The sequence below is a fragment of the Saccostrea echinata genome, unplaced genomic scaffold (assembly GCF_033153115.1).
Source record: "Saccostrea echinata isolate AGI-Se365-2 ecotype Australia unplaced genomic scaffold, CSIRO_AGI_Sech_v1 ptg000054l, whole genome shotgun sequence".
Lineage (NCBI taxonomy): Eukaryota > Metazoa > Mollusca > Bivalvia > Ostreida > Ostreidae > Saccostrea > Saccostrea echinata.
Genome location: NW_026889803.1, coordinates 45496051 through 45511808, shown reverse-complemented (window position 1 = coordinate 45511808; position 15758 = coordinate 45496051). Strand labels below are relative to the sequence as shown.

At 32.2% G+C, this 15758-nt stretch overlaps 1 protein-coding gene across 1 annotated transcript; it reads left to right on the top strand.

Annotated features, from left to right (window-relative positions):
- The first annotated feature begins 3830 nt into the window (after positions 1-3830).
- LOC133205669 (glycerol kinase-like) lies at positions 3831-14851 on the top strand. Its single transcript, XM_061341513.1, has 18 exons — positions 3831-3938; positions 4118-4259; positions 4970-5043; positions 7338-7444; positions 7779-7856; positions 9230-9309; positions 9695-9832; positions 10018-10127; positions 10458-10560; positions 10657-10724; positions 11447-11489; positions 12184-12264; positions 12430-12508; positions 12619-12715; positions 13074-13158; positions 13285-13405; positions 14107-14265; positions 14440-14851. The coding sequence occupies exons 2-18, from the start codon at positions 4191-4193 to the stop codon at positions 14505-14507; spliced, it is 1560 nt and encodes a 519-aa protein (XP_061197497.1). The 5' UTR covers positions 3831-3938; positions 4118-4190; the 3' UTR covers positions 14508-14851.
- Positions 14852-15758: the final 907 nt, after the last annotated feature.

Genomic DNA, 15758 nt, shown 5'->3' with positions numbered 1-15758 from the left:
TGATATATTTTGCTCCAATTAACAATGTTAATATTCTATTTCATTATATGATACTTCCCTAATTATTCACCAGGAAGTGTTCGTTTTCTTCCACTTCGTATGGTAAACTGACTACATGTACGTCTACGAAGTGAAAATCTACATACATGTAAATCTACAGGCTGAATTTTTGTGATACAAGTATTCGAAAGAGTCACTTAAACATTCATTAAATTTACATGGGTTTCATTGAAGGGAAATTAGGTACATATTGACAAAACATCAGCGATACTACTACTCAAGATGTTGCTGGGATATTAAGACATAAAAAAAGTTGAATTATATATTGTTAGGGGGGGGGGGGCAAAAAATATGTTTTTTATGCATACATGTGTTATTAAACTGTCCTTAAAAACAATTTGTATAGTACAAACAGCTGAAAGTAAATATTCTTTGTTAATACGCTATAAAAGTTTATCTCAACAAGCAGTTTTTAACACTTTAACATTTTTTTCGGTCAAGAGAGAGAAAAATATCAGATAAGAAGTTATTACAGACATAAGAAAGTCGATATTAATAAGAGATTGAAGATTGTCGTTACTTATTTTCTGGTAAAATGACCTTTAGTAATAACGACTATTTTTCTGGAAATCCGACTTTCTCCTGTCAATTAAGATAACTATTTTCTTTGATCGTCATAACGACATTTTTAGTTGTTTTTTTTTTCACATTTTTTGAAATCAAAATTTCAACATTCTGAATCTTAATAATGAAATTTTTCTTTCCCAATCACTTCCCATGATACCAAATGAAGTAAATTTAAATCTATACTGTTTAACACTCAATTTCTAATCAATTCAAGCATCATTAACATTTTAATAGGTCAAGATAAATTAATTGAACACTTTATTTGCAAATATTTTCCCTCACTTAACTAAACAACAGTGATTTTTTCATCAGCAATACTTCATTGTCTTTGAACATTTTTCCACATACCAAAAAATCTGCTCAATATATGCAACCGTTTAGAAAAAAATTGCGGAAAACCAAGTGGGGAAGACTGACAGACAGACAAAGGGATAGCTAGACGGACAGACAGCTAGACGGACGGACAGATGCAGAGGAAACCTATAGTCCCCTCCAGTTTTACCAGTTGGGGACTAATAAAAAATTTACTTTTTCAAACATTCCTTCCTCAGACGTTATTTTAAAGGGGACACAATCATATCTTTATTTAGTTTTAATTTTACTGTATAGTATATGCTGGGGGAAATTATTGAGGGGAGGGGAATGTAAATTGGCTAAGTTATATATTATAAAGTATAAACTGGTAAAAAAAAAAATAGGAGATAGGCACCCTCTCCCGTGTCCCCGGTTCCAGTGGGCAAGTTTGCAAACTTTCCACAAAACAGCGTTGATAAAGGTAATTGAAGTAGTTGAAGTGCAAGAGTGGTGTTACATTGAAATACGAGGGGTTATCAAAAAAGTCGTGGACTTAAGCGCCATAAAATTAAAACCGTTTTAGGTACATCACTGATTTTTTACACATATAGTTAGCATAATCTTTTCTATCTATAGAATAAACCATTAATCATAAGTTTTGTTTTTTTTTAATAAATTGTTAACGTTTTTGTAAGCAATGGTATGTCCAGGCGGCGAAACCTGAAATATGACGTTTTTTTCTACCTGAGTGTAACTGAGAAAAACTCTTTTGATATGAGCATTTGTCATCAAAAAATCCCGTTAATTCAGGCATGTGGTACAACACAATTGTTCCGTAAAATTTGCAATTTTTACCCCATTCTGTAAGTTCTATGAAATTTTATCGCAAATTTTATATGGAGTGTCCAAACAATTATGAGCTTGAAAATGACGTCAAAAAGTGGGAGGGGTTTCTTTTTCCAACAGTCTATAAAGTTTCTCTCCTGGAAAAACTGGTATAGACCTAAGGAATGTTTAAACGGTCTACAGAAAAATAAAATGCATCCAGAGTACTTGTTTTTAAATGCCCAAAAAGATCCAGAGAGATGAAAGACGCACAGTTAATGTCGATTTGTAGTCAGAGTGTCAAAAGTCAGTCACGTCGAAAAGTGACGTTGATCATGTGTGGTAGAAACTGAACTCCAACAAGCTAAGTATTCTGGCATAATCAAGTGAGGATCTTTCCCTGTGTATAGATCCAATTACAATATTATATGCATTGAAAGCAGCTGTTCATGACATTGTAAAGTCATATAAACAAGACGGACTTAAGTCCTTATACTTAACTCCAGGTAATCTCATCAAGATAAGTGTATGAGGTAGAGAGAGCGGACATTGAGAAACAATGACGTTGTCGGACGTCATGAAACTAAACCGCGACAGCGAGGGGTGATCATGTAATGTCTCTTTTATTTTAGAATAATTTGGCAAATTATCAACGTATCAAGCTAAAATTTTCAACATTTCTTAAACTTTTATTGTTTTATGTTCCTTATAAATTTTGTAAGCACAGACTACATAGTATTAATTTTATCGCATCAGTCCACGAACTTTTTGATAACCCCTTGTAATGTAAGGGATTGTTTTAATCTTCAGAACAGTAAGTCCTCCATTAGTCATATCAATATATAAACACCCCTTAGGATATTTACTTATTTTTGGTAAAAGGACTATTGTTAAGCGGTAAGAACGTTGAAAAATATTTTAAATTCTTTAAAATCTTTATAAGAGTACCAGGAACACAATTAGTTTTAAAAGTATGCAAGAATCCCTGTTTATTGCAGATTTCAGGTTTTTCTAATCATAGGATTTGGCTTTAATGGTGGTCAATTTTATTTTTCAAAATAGGAATGCATATTGAAAAAGCCCTTAAAAATCTTCTCAAGAACAAATTGATCATGGTCAAATCATTGTTAACCCATTTATTGTAGATTTATTTTGTTTTAAATCAAGGGCCATGGATCAATCTTCGTGCCTAAATAGTAGTGAAAGTCGTATACAGAAATATATAGAATTATAAAAGTTAGTAAGAATAAGGCTATTATATGTAAATTCACATCATCTCCACTTCTCGTAGATCAAAATTGATGAATGTGAGCATTATTAGACATAAACAATATGCTGTTTCTTGTTTGTTGACGGGTGATCCTAAAACAAAGCAGAAAAAGAACTCGGACTGCAAAACTTGGTGCGAAGACAAATGAATTTCTTTAGGAGATGCCAAAATAGAGAACTTAAAGGATTGAAAATCTATTTAATACTTCTAATTAAAAGAAAATGGATAGTTTACTGTCAGTCAAGAGTTACGGACACAAATAAATCATGATTATTTATAGAAAATTTTCTGCGGAATTTTTTTGCGCGATGATAATGGATCTCAATAATATGGCTCTTTATTGCCTTGATGGAACACTTCTGTTTTTGTACATTATAAATACGCTGAACATTAAAAATAAATCATTGACCCTCACAGAGACATGGCCGAAAAACCAAAATGATTTTTAAAAAGACATATATTATGATTTTTCACATGCAGCTTCTTTGTAAATTGCAGTTTCAATTCTTGTGAACATACATGTATTTAGCTTTAAAAATTTTATTGCCAATCATACATATATATTTCAATTTCAAACTTTCACTTCAGTGTATAAATTGTGATTGATTCTAGCTGTGACTGAATGCACATGAGAGTGCATGCATGAAAGGAATTTTCAGAAAGTTAACTAATTATGTATAGTCTCCTATCTGAACCACATGTATGCATAAGAAATGATGAATATTTGAATTCGCGCTTCCTAAACTAGCGCTGTAAATATGAGTGACACAGATTTTGCAGATGTGAAAATATCTTGCCGTAATCAAGCAATTATCTTCTCCATATATATACCAACAACAATCATCAAGCTGCATTCCGAGTGAAGTTTCAAGATTGCAAAATAAGTTGTATTTGGTAGATGAAAACCCTACGAATTCTGCAGGTAAATTATAGATTAATTAAAGGCACGGAAAGGATTGATCGAAAGTAAATCTTTAAATCTGTTGATACGTAAATTCACATTATAAGTAGTTAATTATAGTATATCAGCAAAGTGTTTAGAAAAATTTTGTTGTTGTTTACACAAATGTCCTGTGTAATCTCACCTTTTAAACTGCCCAGGGATCTTCTGGCCCAAATCTATTTATTGTGCTGGTCACTCTGAACAAGGTGTCTATAAATAACTATTTCGGACATGGCTACAAAGAAGTCTCCCGTCCTGGTCAGTGCTATTGACCAAGGATCAAGTGGAACCAAGTTCTGTGTAAGTCTTTGTTTTATGTTTTGTTTAAATAGACTTTTGAGAGTTGTTTACATTCTATGAGTGGGAATTAAGAAAAATGCCCTTAGGTATTTCTGCACATGATAGGCGAGAATGCAGCAGCGCGTATACATGTACATATGTCGAAAAATATGCCTGATAATTTTTTTTCGTTTTATATCAAATTGCCTTGTTCAGATGAATGAAAAAATAAAAACCGCACTGTGTGTTTGTTTACTTTTCTATGACTGATCAGAGAACACGAATCGTATAGATTTATTTTACGGATCTAGAGGGAGTGGGGTGGTGGATTTTCGTTTTTATACATTGTAAATATCTATAAAGGAAAAATGACTATTGACCACCACCACCCCTCTCCTCGGCGAAACACCCCTAAGTTTGTGTATGGCTTGTTTACAAGACTAATGGATGTATATACTCTGATATTTTTCTTTTGTTGTCAACTGTCATTCATTCATCCTTTAAACCAAAATCTAAAAAAAAAAAAAAACGACGGGATTAGAAAATTTGAAGGAGGATGTTCGGGTATGAGAATCGAAAAGTTAATTGCCTATGGCCTTATTGTACGTTTTTAGGAAAATCACTTGCCTCAAATTAATTTTTTTCGTTGTTAGTATGTACATGTGCATGAACTCAAATTAAAATATAGATGTAATGATTCCATATAAATATCTAATTTATTTACATCTCAGGTTTTTGATAACGTGTCAGGAGAGACTTTAGCCTCCCACAGCATTGAGACAAAGAGAATAGAGCCACTGGAAGGGTAGGTGATTGTAACAGGGGTATCACTATGGAAGTATATAACACAACACTCCTGTCAGGGTTCATCAGATTTATTGCACAGTGGAGTGATTATATATATATTGTGTTGTATTAGCCCTGTAAATATCATAAAACAACAATAAATATAATGTAAATAATTATCACACACAATGTTCATTATTTTACATGAAGATAATAATTAGATTATCATCATTTATAATATTTACACTGTCATCAAAGGGAGATAACTCTTGAATATATAAATCTTTACATATTACTCCCATAATAGTCATAAAAAATATATTCCAGATTAAAAAATATAATTTAATTTTGTTTGTATTCTAGCCTCTGATTGGTTAATATCCAAAAAGGAACACAAATTATTTCTGTATAACCTGGTTTGGTATGGGGACACCCCCCCCCCCCCGACAACCAGCTGAATCGTCTGTATCCATGCAATCATCTCATTTCTAGTCCTCGGGATTCATGGAAAATTCCAGATTTAATAAATGTACCTTTTACTTCGAACAGTAACTCGGATCTTACCACATGTAATTAAACAACATGGCTGCTAGGACTATGTATCAGTTTTTACCTCCCCTCGCTTCCCATCACTTCCGTTACTACGGTTGTATTATTGAGCGGCAAATTTGAACTAATAAAAAGCAACGAAATTTTACAACCACAGTTGTTTAATGATTTTAAAATTAAATTATAAGGAATGACTCTAATTCCTGGCCAAATTATTCGAGTATAACCTGGTTTGGGTCAGTTTACGCTGTTTTATAATCCGCTTCGCGGATTATAAAGCGTAAACTGACCCAAACCAGGTTTTACTCGAAAAATTTGGCCAGGAATTAGAGTCATTCCTAAAATAAATCTAAATCTCACCATTCTATGGGAATAGGCTTTCCCACAAATTGTTAATATAGAAGTATCTACATGAATGGTGATCTGTAATTTAATACAGTTTATTTAAAAATATTATCCCTTAAAAATATATCAATTGCTCACTTTGAACAATATCATCAAATATATCTTTGATCATCATAAAAACATATAATCTGATTAACATCAAATTACTTCTGTTAAATACTTAATATTGATCTTGTAATCAATAATAAATATACATCATAAAATAACTTTCTTTCAAATTCATTCATTCACTTTAGTAAGTGCAAATGGAAATGACTTTTGCATACTATAGGATGAACATTTAAAATATGAAATAATATTAGTAACTTACCAGAAATGGAAATCTGTCCAAAGTCAAAAATGTCTTTTATGAATATATATATAGTCTGGTCAAATCAACCTCTGAACAAAGAATGGTCTTAATAAAGCGGGAAAACTCCAACCCAGTCAATAAAACCAATAGAATCAGACCTTTCAAATCAATAACCAATAAAAACCAAAATAACAATGACCAATTCCAAAACATCTGACCAATGCCCTTAGGTATATATATGTATGTACAGGTAAGGGAGAACTAAGGGGTGGATCTAGGTTTTGAATAACAAATTTAAATAAAAGTTAAAATATATCTTCTGGCAAGTTCTGTTACTTTATTTTTGTACAAATCCAACACTATTACATGATGATATTAGCTCACTCATTTTAGTCACAGGATTTTTCGTTTAGTCTAATGTATCTTTCATCATATCTTCAATGAAAACCGCACAAAGTATTTAACTCCTGCAGAGGGGAATTTCGCCCCACACTTCGATCAACCTAAATAAAATGAATAAAACTTTATTTTGCTGGTGCAATGGTGGTCTAATTTTTCAATATCCCAAAGAGGATGAAATATGAAGATAACGGACAGTAATCAAGCTCAAAAGTCCAATGAAACAATAAAAGTTTGGAGCAGAGGAACCACGGACCTCTAAAAGCATCAGAGGTAGGATCAGGTGCCAGGGAGGAGTGTCGACCTGCCACACCCGCCGTGTGTTCATAGCCTTGTCATGAACGCGCAAACGGAAAAATCCGTATTCAATTCAGTGTGAAAATAATGGCCTAACGATTTGTACGTAAAACGTCAGTCAACATTCGATTTAATGATGGATTGTATTTGCATAGAATTTGCGAATTGTTGACTTTAAACAAGACTGTTGATTTTTTCATCAACCTATTCATCAATATTTTGCCTCGTTATTATAGATATATTTAATGTTCTTGCGTATCGAATCAACTGGGAGACATAATCCCCATTATATGCAGTTGATCATGGTATATTGCTACTCATAAGGTTGTTTCCAAAATCATAAAGCATGAAAAGTATTCTCTATTTTGTAGATGGACAGAAATGGATCCTGTTTATCTGATGGATTCTGTTTGGAAATGCTTTGATGTAGTTGCTCAAAAACTGAAGGAAAAGAATCTAGACGTACAACAAATTAAATGTAGGTCATAATTTAGCTTCGTTGTTCTATACTTTGAAATAAAATTTTACCAATGCTTACCTATTTATTGACATACACGTAAACTATACTTCAAGGATATGAAAAGTTTACAAAATCTAAAAATGATTTATTAGATGGTATCTAAAGCTATTATGTGGATATTCAGATGAAAAATGATTTTGTTTGTTTTTCTTTTAGTTGACAAATAATGTCATACCATCTTAAAAAATACTTGCTAGATTTAGACACAAAAATGGATGAAGATCTAATTAGAGAAGCGAAGTTTGTAAAATTTAGTGTTTCAAGTTAAAATTAACATGGTTCCATTGAACAGGTCTGGGAATAACCAACCAGATGCTGACTATTATCTCTTGGTGCAGAAAGACAGGAAAATTATTCCACAACGCAATTGGTATGTATGCAATGGACTTGCTTTTTAAGACATGGGAACTAAATACATTATGAAACACAACACAGTATAGAGTGTAAAGCCTTAGGGAACCCCCAAGTCATGTTCTATATATTTCTTTGTAATTCAATCCTGGCCGGTCAGGATTGCAATCATGGCCAAGTCAAGATTTCAAACATGTCCAAGTCATGATTTTTATAATCTTGACCAAGTCAGGATTAGTTTAAACTTTATTTTATTTAAATAAGTCATCATATGTACACAATAAATAATGACATACAGGATTGGGAAACAAGTTGTTATACAACTTATATTAATCTGTTTCCTTAAATTAACTTTCAATTAAAAATACAGTATATTTGCCCTTGTTGCGTGACAAATATAATAGAAAGAATAATTGAAAAAATACAGAATAAATCAAAGAAAAAAAATGAGTTAAATATGAAGAAATATTTGGAGAGATATCATAACATGAATTCATTCATATTCCAATATAACGATTAGAAAGTAAGGAATAAAGAGTTCAACAATACGGCCACAAGTAAGATTCAAGTTACAAATCTTTTAGAAGCAGAAATAAAGTGATGTACATGTTTAAAAATGTTAGTATTAAAGGAATAATTTCCAGTTGGATCTCCAAATAAGATAATGTGTAAAGTAACTGGTCCTAATGGTTCAATTATTTTTTTCCTTGCGTCATTGTAAAGATGACATTCGAATAAAAAGTGTGTTGTTGATTCAGTTTTTCCACAAGCACACTTGGATTTTCTATTATATGTTTTGCAAATAAATGAGAATTAAAAGCGTACTACAATAGGTATTGAAGGATTCTCTTGTACACTTATCGGAAGATCATTCCAGAGCTTTGTAGTGGACAAGTCAGGATTTATAACATGATAAAATCAAGATTGATAACTTAGCCATTTAATTCTGGCCGGTAGGGTCATGATTCAATCTTGGCCAAGTTAGGATTAATAACACGCGAAAATTCGTATGGGATAGTGACCCACTAAATCCAAGAATAGAGCACTCACCCACCCACCCGAGGAAAAAAATGATGATTCCACAGTAATTCATCTATTTTTAATGACTATTTTTGCAGATTTGCCGTTGTATGCCTTAAACGCACTTTATGTAAGCTATGACAAATTTCCGCGGAAAATTTGTCACTGCGTACATAGCGTAACTAATTCAAGGCGGAAAAATGTACGTCCACAGTATATGTATCAGTAAGAATAAGGATTATGATGGATTAAAAAAGTATGTTCTATCTGCTCCATGGCTCACCCAATTAACTATTCTGAAAGGTATATACATGTATTTGAGAAACGAATTGTTTGCAGTATTTTATGTTTCACTTTTTCTCTCTTTATTAGAATGGTGCGACATTCGTACACGTGAAGACAATGAAAAAGAATTGGATAGACTACCTGGGAGAAATAAGGACCATTTTAGAGTAAGAGAGTTAATGGATGATTATGTGTCATCGTGTAGTTGTGCATGCTTTTGTAAATAAAATATTCAAGTAATTCTTCAGGAGGTACTTGTGCCTGTTGGGGAGGGGGAGAAGGGCAAAATAAAACCTATGAAGCAAAGATTTAAAAAAAAATGAATACAGGTATACATCAGTTGTTTTAAAGGGTCACTCAGCTATGCATGTATATTGGTTAAAAATAGTTCAAAAATACATTATTTTTTTAGCTTTATATATTTAGATTACCGAACTATATGGCATAAGAAAGTTCAACAAATTTAAGACATGGATCATTTAATTTAATCTTATTATACCCGTCTTGCCTTTTGTGGAAAAAAGTAGCTATAAGTTAGATTTTTTCTGACAGAAAACTACAGGACTCCCCTTGAGTTCATTGTTTTTAAACACAAAAATTCCTTGGATAATTAAAAATGTCCCTGGTGTTAAAGAAGCCATAGATGAAGGAACGTGTATGTTTGGCACGGTCAACACATGGATTTTATGGGTATGTGAGAAATATACATTTTAAAAGCGATTTTAATGTGAAATCAATTATAGAATACTAACTAAAACTTGAGAAGTTTTAATTGCAATTGATAACCAACTAAAGGACTTAATCACCATTAAAGTTCAAAATTTTGTTTGAATGGTGATTCTAGATGGTATATTATACAAAATAATAATTTTTAGAATTTGACTGGGGGTGTAAATGGGGGAGTGTATTTAACAGACATTTCCAATGGACAAATTACAGGCCTGTGTAATCTGGAGACCTGTGACTGGGATCCGGAAATCTGCAGGTAAGAATATTTCACTGTTTAATTTTTTTCCTGTAAAATGTAATATTTAAATATAAAGCTAAATAATTGAGAAGTATACTTTATGATTTACATATACATATACTTCGAAAATTCATCGAAGTATCAATTTAATAATACTAGCAAAATTCCTCGTTTATTGTTTCTTTTATTGAATGTATTTTAAACTGCAAAGCATATTTTATTTTTGTTGTATACGTACTTCCTAGTTTATGAAAGTTTGTTGGTTTTTTAATGATTTGATTGTTGTGTTTGTGTTTAAGAGATATATGTATTACTCAAAGAAATTATTGATAATTATAATTTTATCAGATATTTTGGAATTCCTCATGATGTATTTGCTGAGATTAGGAGTACCTCGGAAATATACGGCTATATAAAACATGGACCATTAGCGGGAATTCCAATTTCTGGGGTAACTCATAATTTTAGTCAGATACATACGAATTTGAAATGACAACTACAATAAGAAAAAAAGATGTTTCTTTAACTTACAAACTTCTGTTTAAAGATGATTGGTGATCAAATGGCGGGAACCGTTGGACATCTGTGTTTCAATAAAGGTCAATCTAAATGCACGTGAGTATTAACATTGCATTAAAATGTAATGCATATAAATTACCAAATTTAAATGTTAATCACGTATCACCCCTAAAAGGCACCTTTGTCAGTTTGTTCATTCATTCAATCCATTGCACAATGATATGATGAAAACTATTCGGGGATTTAACATTTTAGTTCTCGATTGTAATTCATATAAATGTGTTAGAAAATGAGTTAGAGTGGAAATATATTAAATGTCGAAATAAAAAGCTACAATTAATAAACAGTCAATTCGGCTATTCTTCAAAGAAACTTTAATGAACAGATACTCTTTCATATGTCTTCAGTATTTCTCGGCTACAGTTTAAATTAAAGACTGAAAAAGCAGAAAACATTACAGAAACCGTTTTTGAAACAACTCTGCTTAATGAAACAAACATCTTTAAGCAGTGCAACTGAAAGCTCAATGATGTATATTTTAATTAGTTTCTTATCATGCGCTCAAATTTCTTTCTTGTGTAAAGAATACTTGTGCTGAGAAATTAGGGTTAACTGTGATGTCAGAAATTCTAAACGTTTAACATAACTAGATAGAAAACTTTTCTATTATTTTTTTTCCCTAAGATAACCACAATCTTTAAGCTTTTGATACAAATCATTAGTAACAACATTTTGTTCTCTCACTAGATTATATGAAATGAACAGCTTGAATTTTTATTGACCATAATTATAATGCATCACTTTTTCTTCAATTTAAGATATGGGACGGCAGGATGCTTAAATATAAACACGGGCACTGAGGTGAGAAATCATTTATTGAATTTTTCATACATATAATTTATTTAAATATTATATATATGAACACATAGTTGTTTTCTTTCACGTTTCATATACATATAGATTCTATTATGTGAAAGGGAGAACCGAAATATGTAACATTCTGAAATTTAAAAAAAATCAGCAACTGAACAGTGCAATTGCAATGGATTTATTCTTTGTAAATGATGTGGATGCCAGAAACTGTAATACTACGTATTACAGGATAAGTTTTGTATTACAGCATGTCTAATGATGTGTTGTAAATTACTGAAAATGTGAACGTTTGATGTTGAATAAGCTTTCGATGTTGTTTTTGCTGTTGGGGTCAGCCCTTTGACATGTTGGCGGCCCAGCCATTTTGTTTGTATATACAGCTATCATGTTGTTAATTTTTAATTTACTAAGGGGGGGGGGGGGTAAATGCAAAATATCATATTGTAAATTTTGCATTTACCTCCCCTAGCAAATTCAAATTTACAACATGATACAGCCGTGCCCATAAATGCCATATTAAAGAATTGCGTATTCCTATTTTCTCTGTTTTTTCATTGCACTGTTCTGAGATAAAGCATGTCTAATGACAGTAAGGCTTTGTTTACTGGAAGCGATTTGAAAGATATGCATGAGGTGAATTGATTTGATGAATGTGTATTGCATAATGTTAAGTGATTTGTAGGCTGTGTATTCCAGCTGTGGAATGATGACCTCTCCACTTTATCAACTTGGAAAGTCAGCCCCAATACTTTTTAACCTTTGGGTAAGCACACCGTTAAAGAATATTATAGCATTATGTCAATGTATCATACAATATAAAAGTATTCCTAGATATTGAGGCTATTTTGATAAGTGAAGACAACTCATGAAACAGTATTTAGATAAAAGTGTAGTAAACACGGTAATAAAAGTACTTGCTTCGTTGTAGGGCGCCATTGAAGGATGTGGACAGTTAATGCGATGGTTAAGAGACAATCTACAAATCGTCAAATCCGCCCAAGAGATCGGTACCAACACAAATTATATGATAGACAAATTGTAACAATGAAAACAACTTTACTATTTGATCGATTTTCAAAATGCATTTTTTGTTGTTTTTGAATTCTTCCATTTTCAGAAACTTTAGCGGCTTCAGTAGAATCGTCACATGACTGCTTTTTTGTTCCCGCCTTCGGGGGTCTTCTTTGTCCCTACTGGGAGGATGACGCCAGAGGGTAACCGAACATTACCTTTTTAATACCCTGTGATACTTTGAAGGATTGCAGGATTCATACCATTTAGTCAGTATCAACAGATATAAAAAGAAACCCTTTATATCATAAAATCATGAAATTATGTACAATGTATTAATTCTTACACTGAAATGGATCTATTGATTTGGTATGTAATTATACACGAACTGTAAGAGAAATAAAGCAGCTTTGCATAACAATTTGATCACTTAGCAGAACATAGCATTGCTATTTAAGGTAAAAAAAAATACATACACATTTTAGGCTTATAATTGATTCAAATTAGTCTTACGATTAACTGTTATATCTAAATGTTATAAACAACTCTGTTACCCTCTAGAACAATAGTAGGAATGACAGGGTACACACAGAAGGAACACATCTGTAGAGCGGCTCTGGAATCTGTGGCCTTCATGGTGAAAGACGTGAGTTAAACGTGCACACATTTTGGAAGAACCAACAATTCATCATGAAATTCAAAGTTTTACATGTACATATACCATATTGAAAAGTTATGTTATAATAAGCGAGAATCTAATTATAAATGATAGATTTTGGACGGTGTGGAAGTAGATACAGGTTTACAAATACCTGAGCTAAAAGTAGATGGTGGAGTGACAGTAAACAATCTTCTGATGCAAATCCAAGCCAATTTTATCAATGAAACAGTAGGTAAGGGGAAATCCAAGCCAATTTTATATATAAAGCTAGTAATTAACTTTAATAGTTCCATCTTGTTGGGTTAATATTAAAATATAAAAATCTTCAACTTCCCTTACTTATGAAGCAATATACCCTTATCACCTTCATATTGGGTGTATATTAGTTGATTCGATACGCAAGAGCATGCTCTACGTATGAACAATTTTTAAATCGAAGTAAGTTATTGACTAACAAGATGATGAAACAAGAATATCAACAGTCTCATTTAAAGTCATCATTTCGTAAGTTCTATGGTCGATACAATAATCTTGTCAGCAAATACAATCTACATGTATCATTAAGTCATGCTGACTGACGTTTTTCTTACTAATTGTTAGGCCATTATATACACACTGAATTCTCGACGGATTTTCCCGTTATTTCCCGATCATAACAAGGAGCACACGGCGGGTGTGACCGGTCGGTAGGGGATGTTCACTCCTCCATGGCACCTGATCCCACCTCTGATGTTTTTGGAGATCCGTGTTTGCTCTGCTCCCTATTTGTATTGTTTAATGGACTTTGAGCTTGAATACTGTTCGTTATCTCCATATTTCATTTTTAGAAATTCTTGATCATCTCAGATGTTTAAAAATTGAGTATGTATAATGAAAAAGTTAATAGAATTTATAAACATAAAAATGTTTCCGCTACTTGTATGTTTAATATAGTACGGTCTTCCTTGGTTGAGGCAACGGCATTTGGGGCTGCTTTAATGGCAGGGGCCGCCGAAGGGATAGAAATTTTCCCTTTATCTCCTGATAGATTGAAGCTCGATGTTTCTTTTCCAATTCACGAAACTACTTTTTCGCCTTCAATGGCTGATGACGGTAAACACATACAGTGTATTTTACGCTCTATGTAATTTGATAAAAATATTCTAGCAAGTTATGAATGTATAATAAGTATTCAGTAAAGACAATTGCAACATCATTTCATAAATTATATTGCAGACATGTGTTAGTTCTTTTTACATATCTTCTTTTACCTTTTTCCTTTGTCAGAACGCACAAGACTTTGTAAACGATGGACAAAAGCGATTGAAAAAGCCAAACACTGGGTGTCTGACTGATTAGTAATTTCATCCGATGTTTTAAGCTGGACATGACAAACAAGTTCAAATATTAAGGGTTTCTTGCTTTTTATTAACCACAGATCAGTGAAGTTTATTTCCATCGTGAAACATTCAAATGAGGCAATTTGTCAGGAGTAATGTATTTGATATTTGCTGTAATTAATAAAATCGGTGACAACAATTAAAAGTCAAGCAATAGGAAAAATACTTGTTTTTTAGAGAATGACTCGTTCTCGGTGAAATGAAGAGTTGTAGAAAGGATTTCCTTAAAGAACAGTTTGTACAACGTTTATTTAGTTTGTTTGTATTGTCAGCGTCATCAAATACAGATTATTCAATTACTTGTCTTTTTTTTCTTACTTTTTATCAACATTTATTTTATGAAAGAACGTTTGTAAAACATACGGTCCAATATTGAAACCTTTCAGAATTCTTTGAAAGATGCAAAGTTCTGTTTCATAACCACTATAAACAATTCCTTGCAACCCGTTTGGGGAAAATATGTTTGTAAGAAAACATTGTTGTGACGTGTTGAATCCTTTCCAATAAATCCCATGTAGATTTGTTGCATCCGGTAAATTACCTGTAGGTTTCTAATAGGATAGCTACATTAGAATAACGACAAAGAACAATTTCGATTTTAAAAAAAAATGAGAAATCTTTCATGTAATTAAGAAAATAAATTGAACAGACACCGTTACTTTTTTAATATGAACATTCTAGTAAATGAGCAAGGTACACTAATATTTACAAATTAACAAAGTATTCCAATGGAAATCGGCATAAATACATGTACTAATCCAAGATGAACAGAATGTGTCACGTGAGTGTTGCATAATATGTTTCAGAAGAATCTGAATCTGACCTTACATTTCAGAAATTTTTCATTCTTATTAACTTTTCCACTGATTGATACACTTGCATCAATAACATGAATAAAAATATTATCTTTCCTGGAAGTTAAAAAAAAGTTTTAAAAAATCAATCTGAGTCGGACCAGCGTTAGTCAGTCGGCGGGGAGAGGGCAAACAGACATTTTTTTAAAGACGGCCTGATGGAATTTTTTTTTTACTCAAAATTTCTATTGGAAATCGAGTGAAAAAAATCGGATGATATAGATTCAATATTTGAAGGCATTTTGGGAATGGAGAATTTGCAGCCAGATTTCGACTTGGGGGCGTCTTGATCAATTCTAAAATCAGACACTTTTTCAGACTTGAAGGTGGCAATTTTTCTCAGGAAATCCAA

Bases quoted from the DNA above. Each gene is read 5' to 3' on its own strand.
- LOC133205669 (XM_061341513.1), top strand. From the start codon at position 4,191: ATGGCTACAAAGAAGTCTCCCGTCCTGGTCAGTGCTATTGACCAAGGA. The intron at 10,561-10,656 runs GTAACTCATAAT...TTCTGTTTAAAG, and splicing joins CGGGAATTCCAATTTCTGGG to ATGATTGGTGATCAAATGGC. The intron at 14,266-14,439 runs GTAAACACATAC...TTCCTTTGTCAG, and splicing joins GCCTTCAATGGCTGATGACG to AACGCACAAGACTTTGTAAA.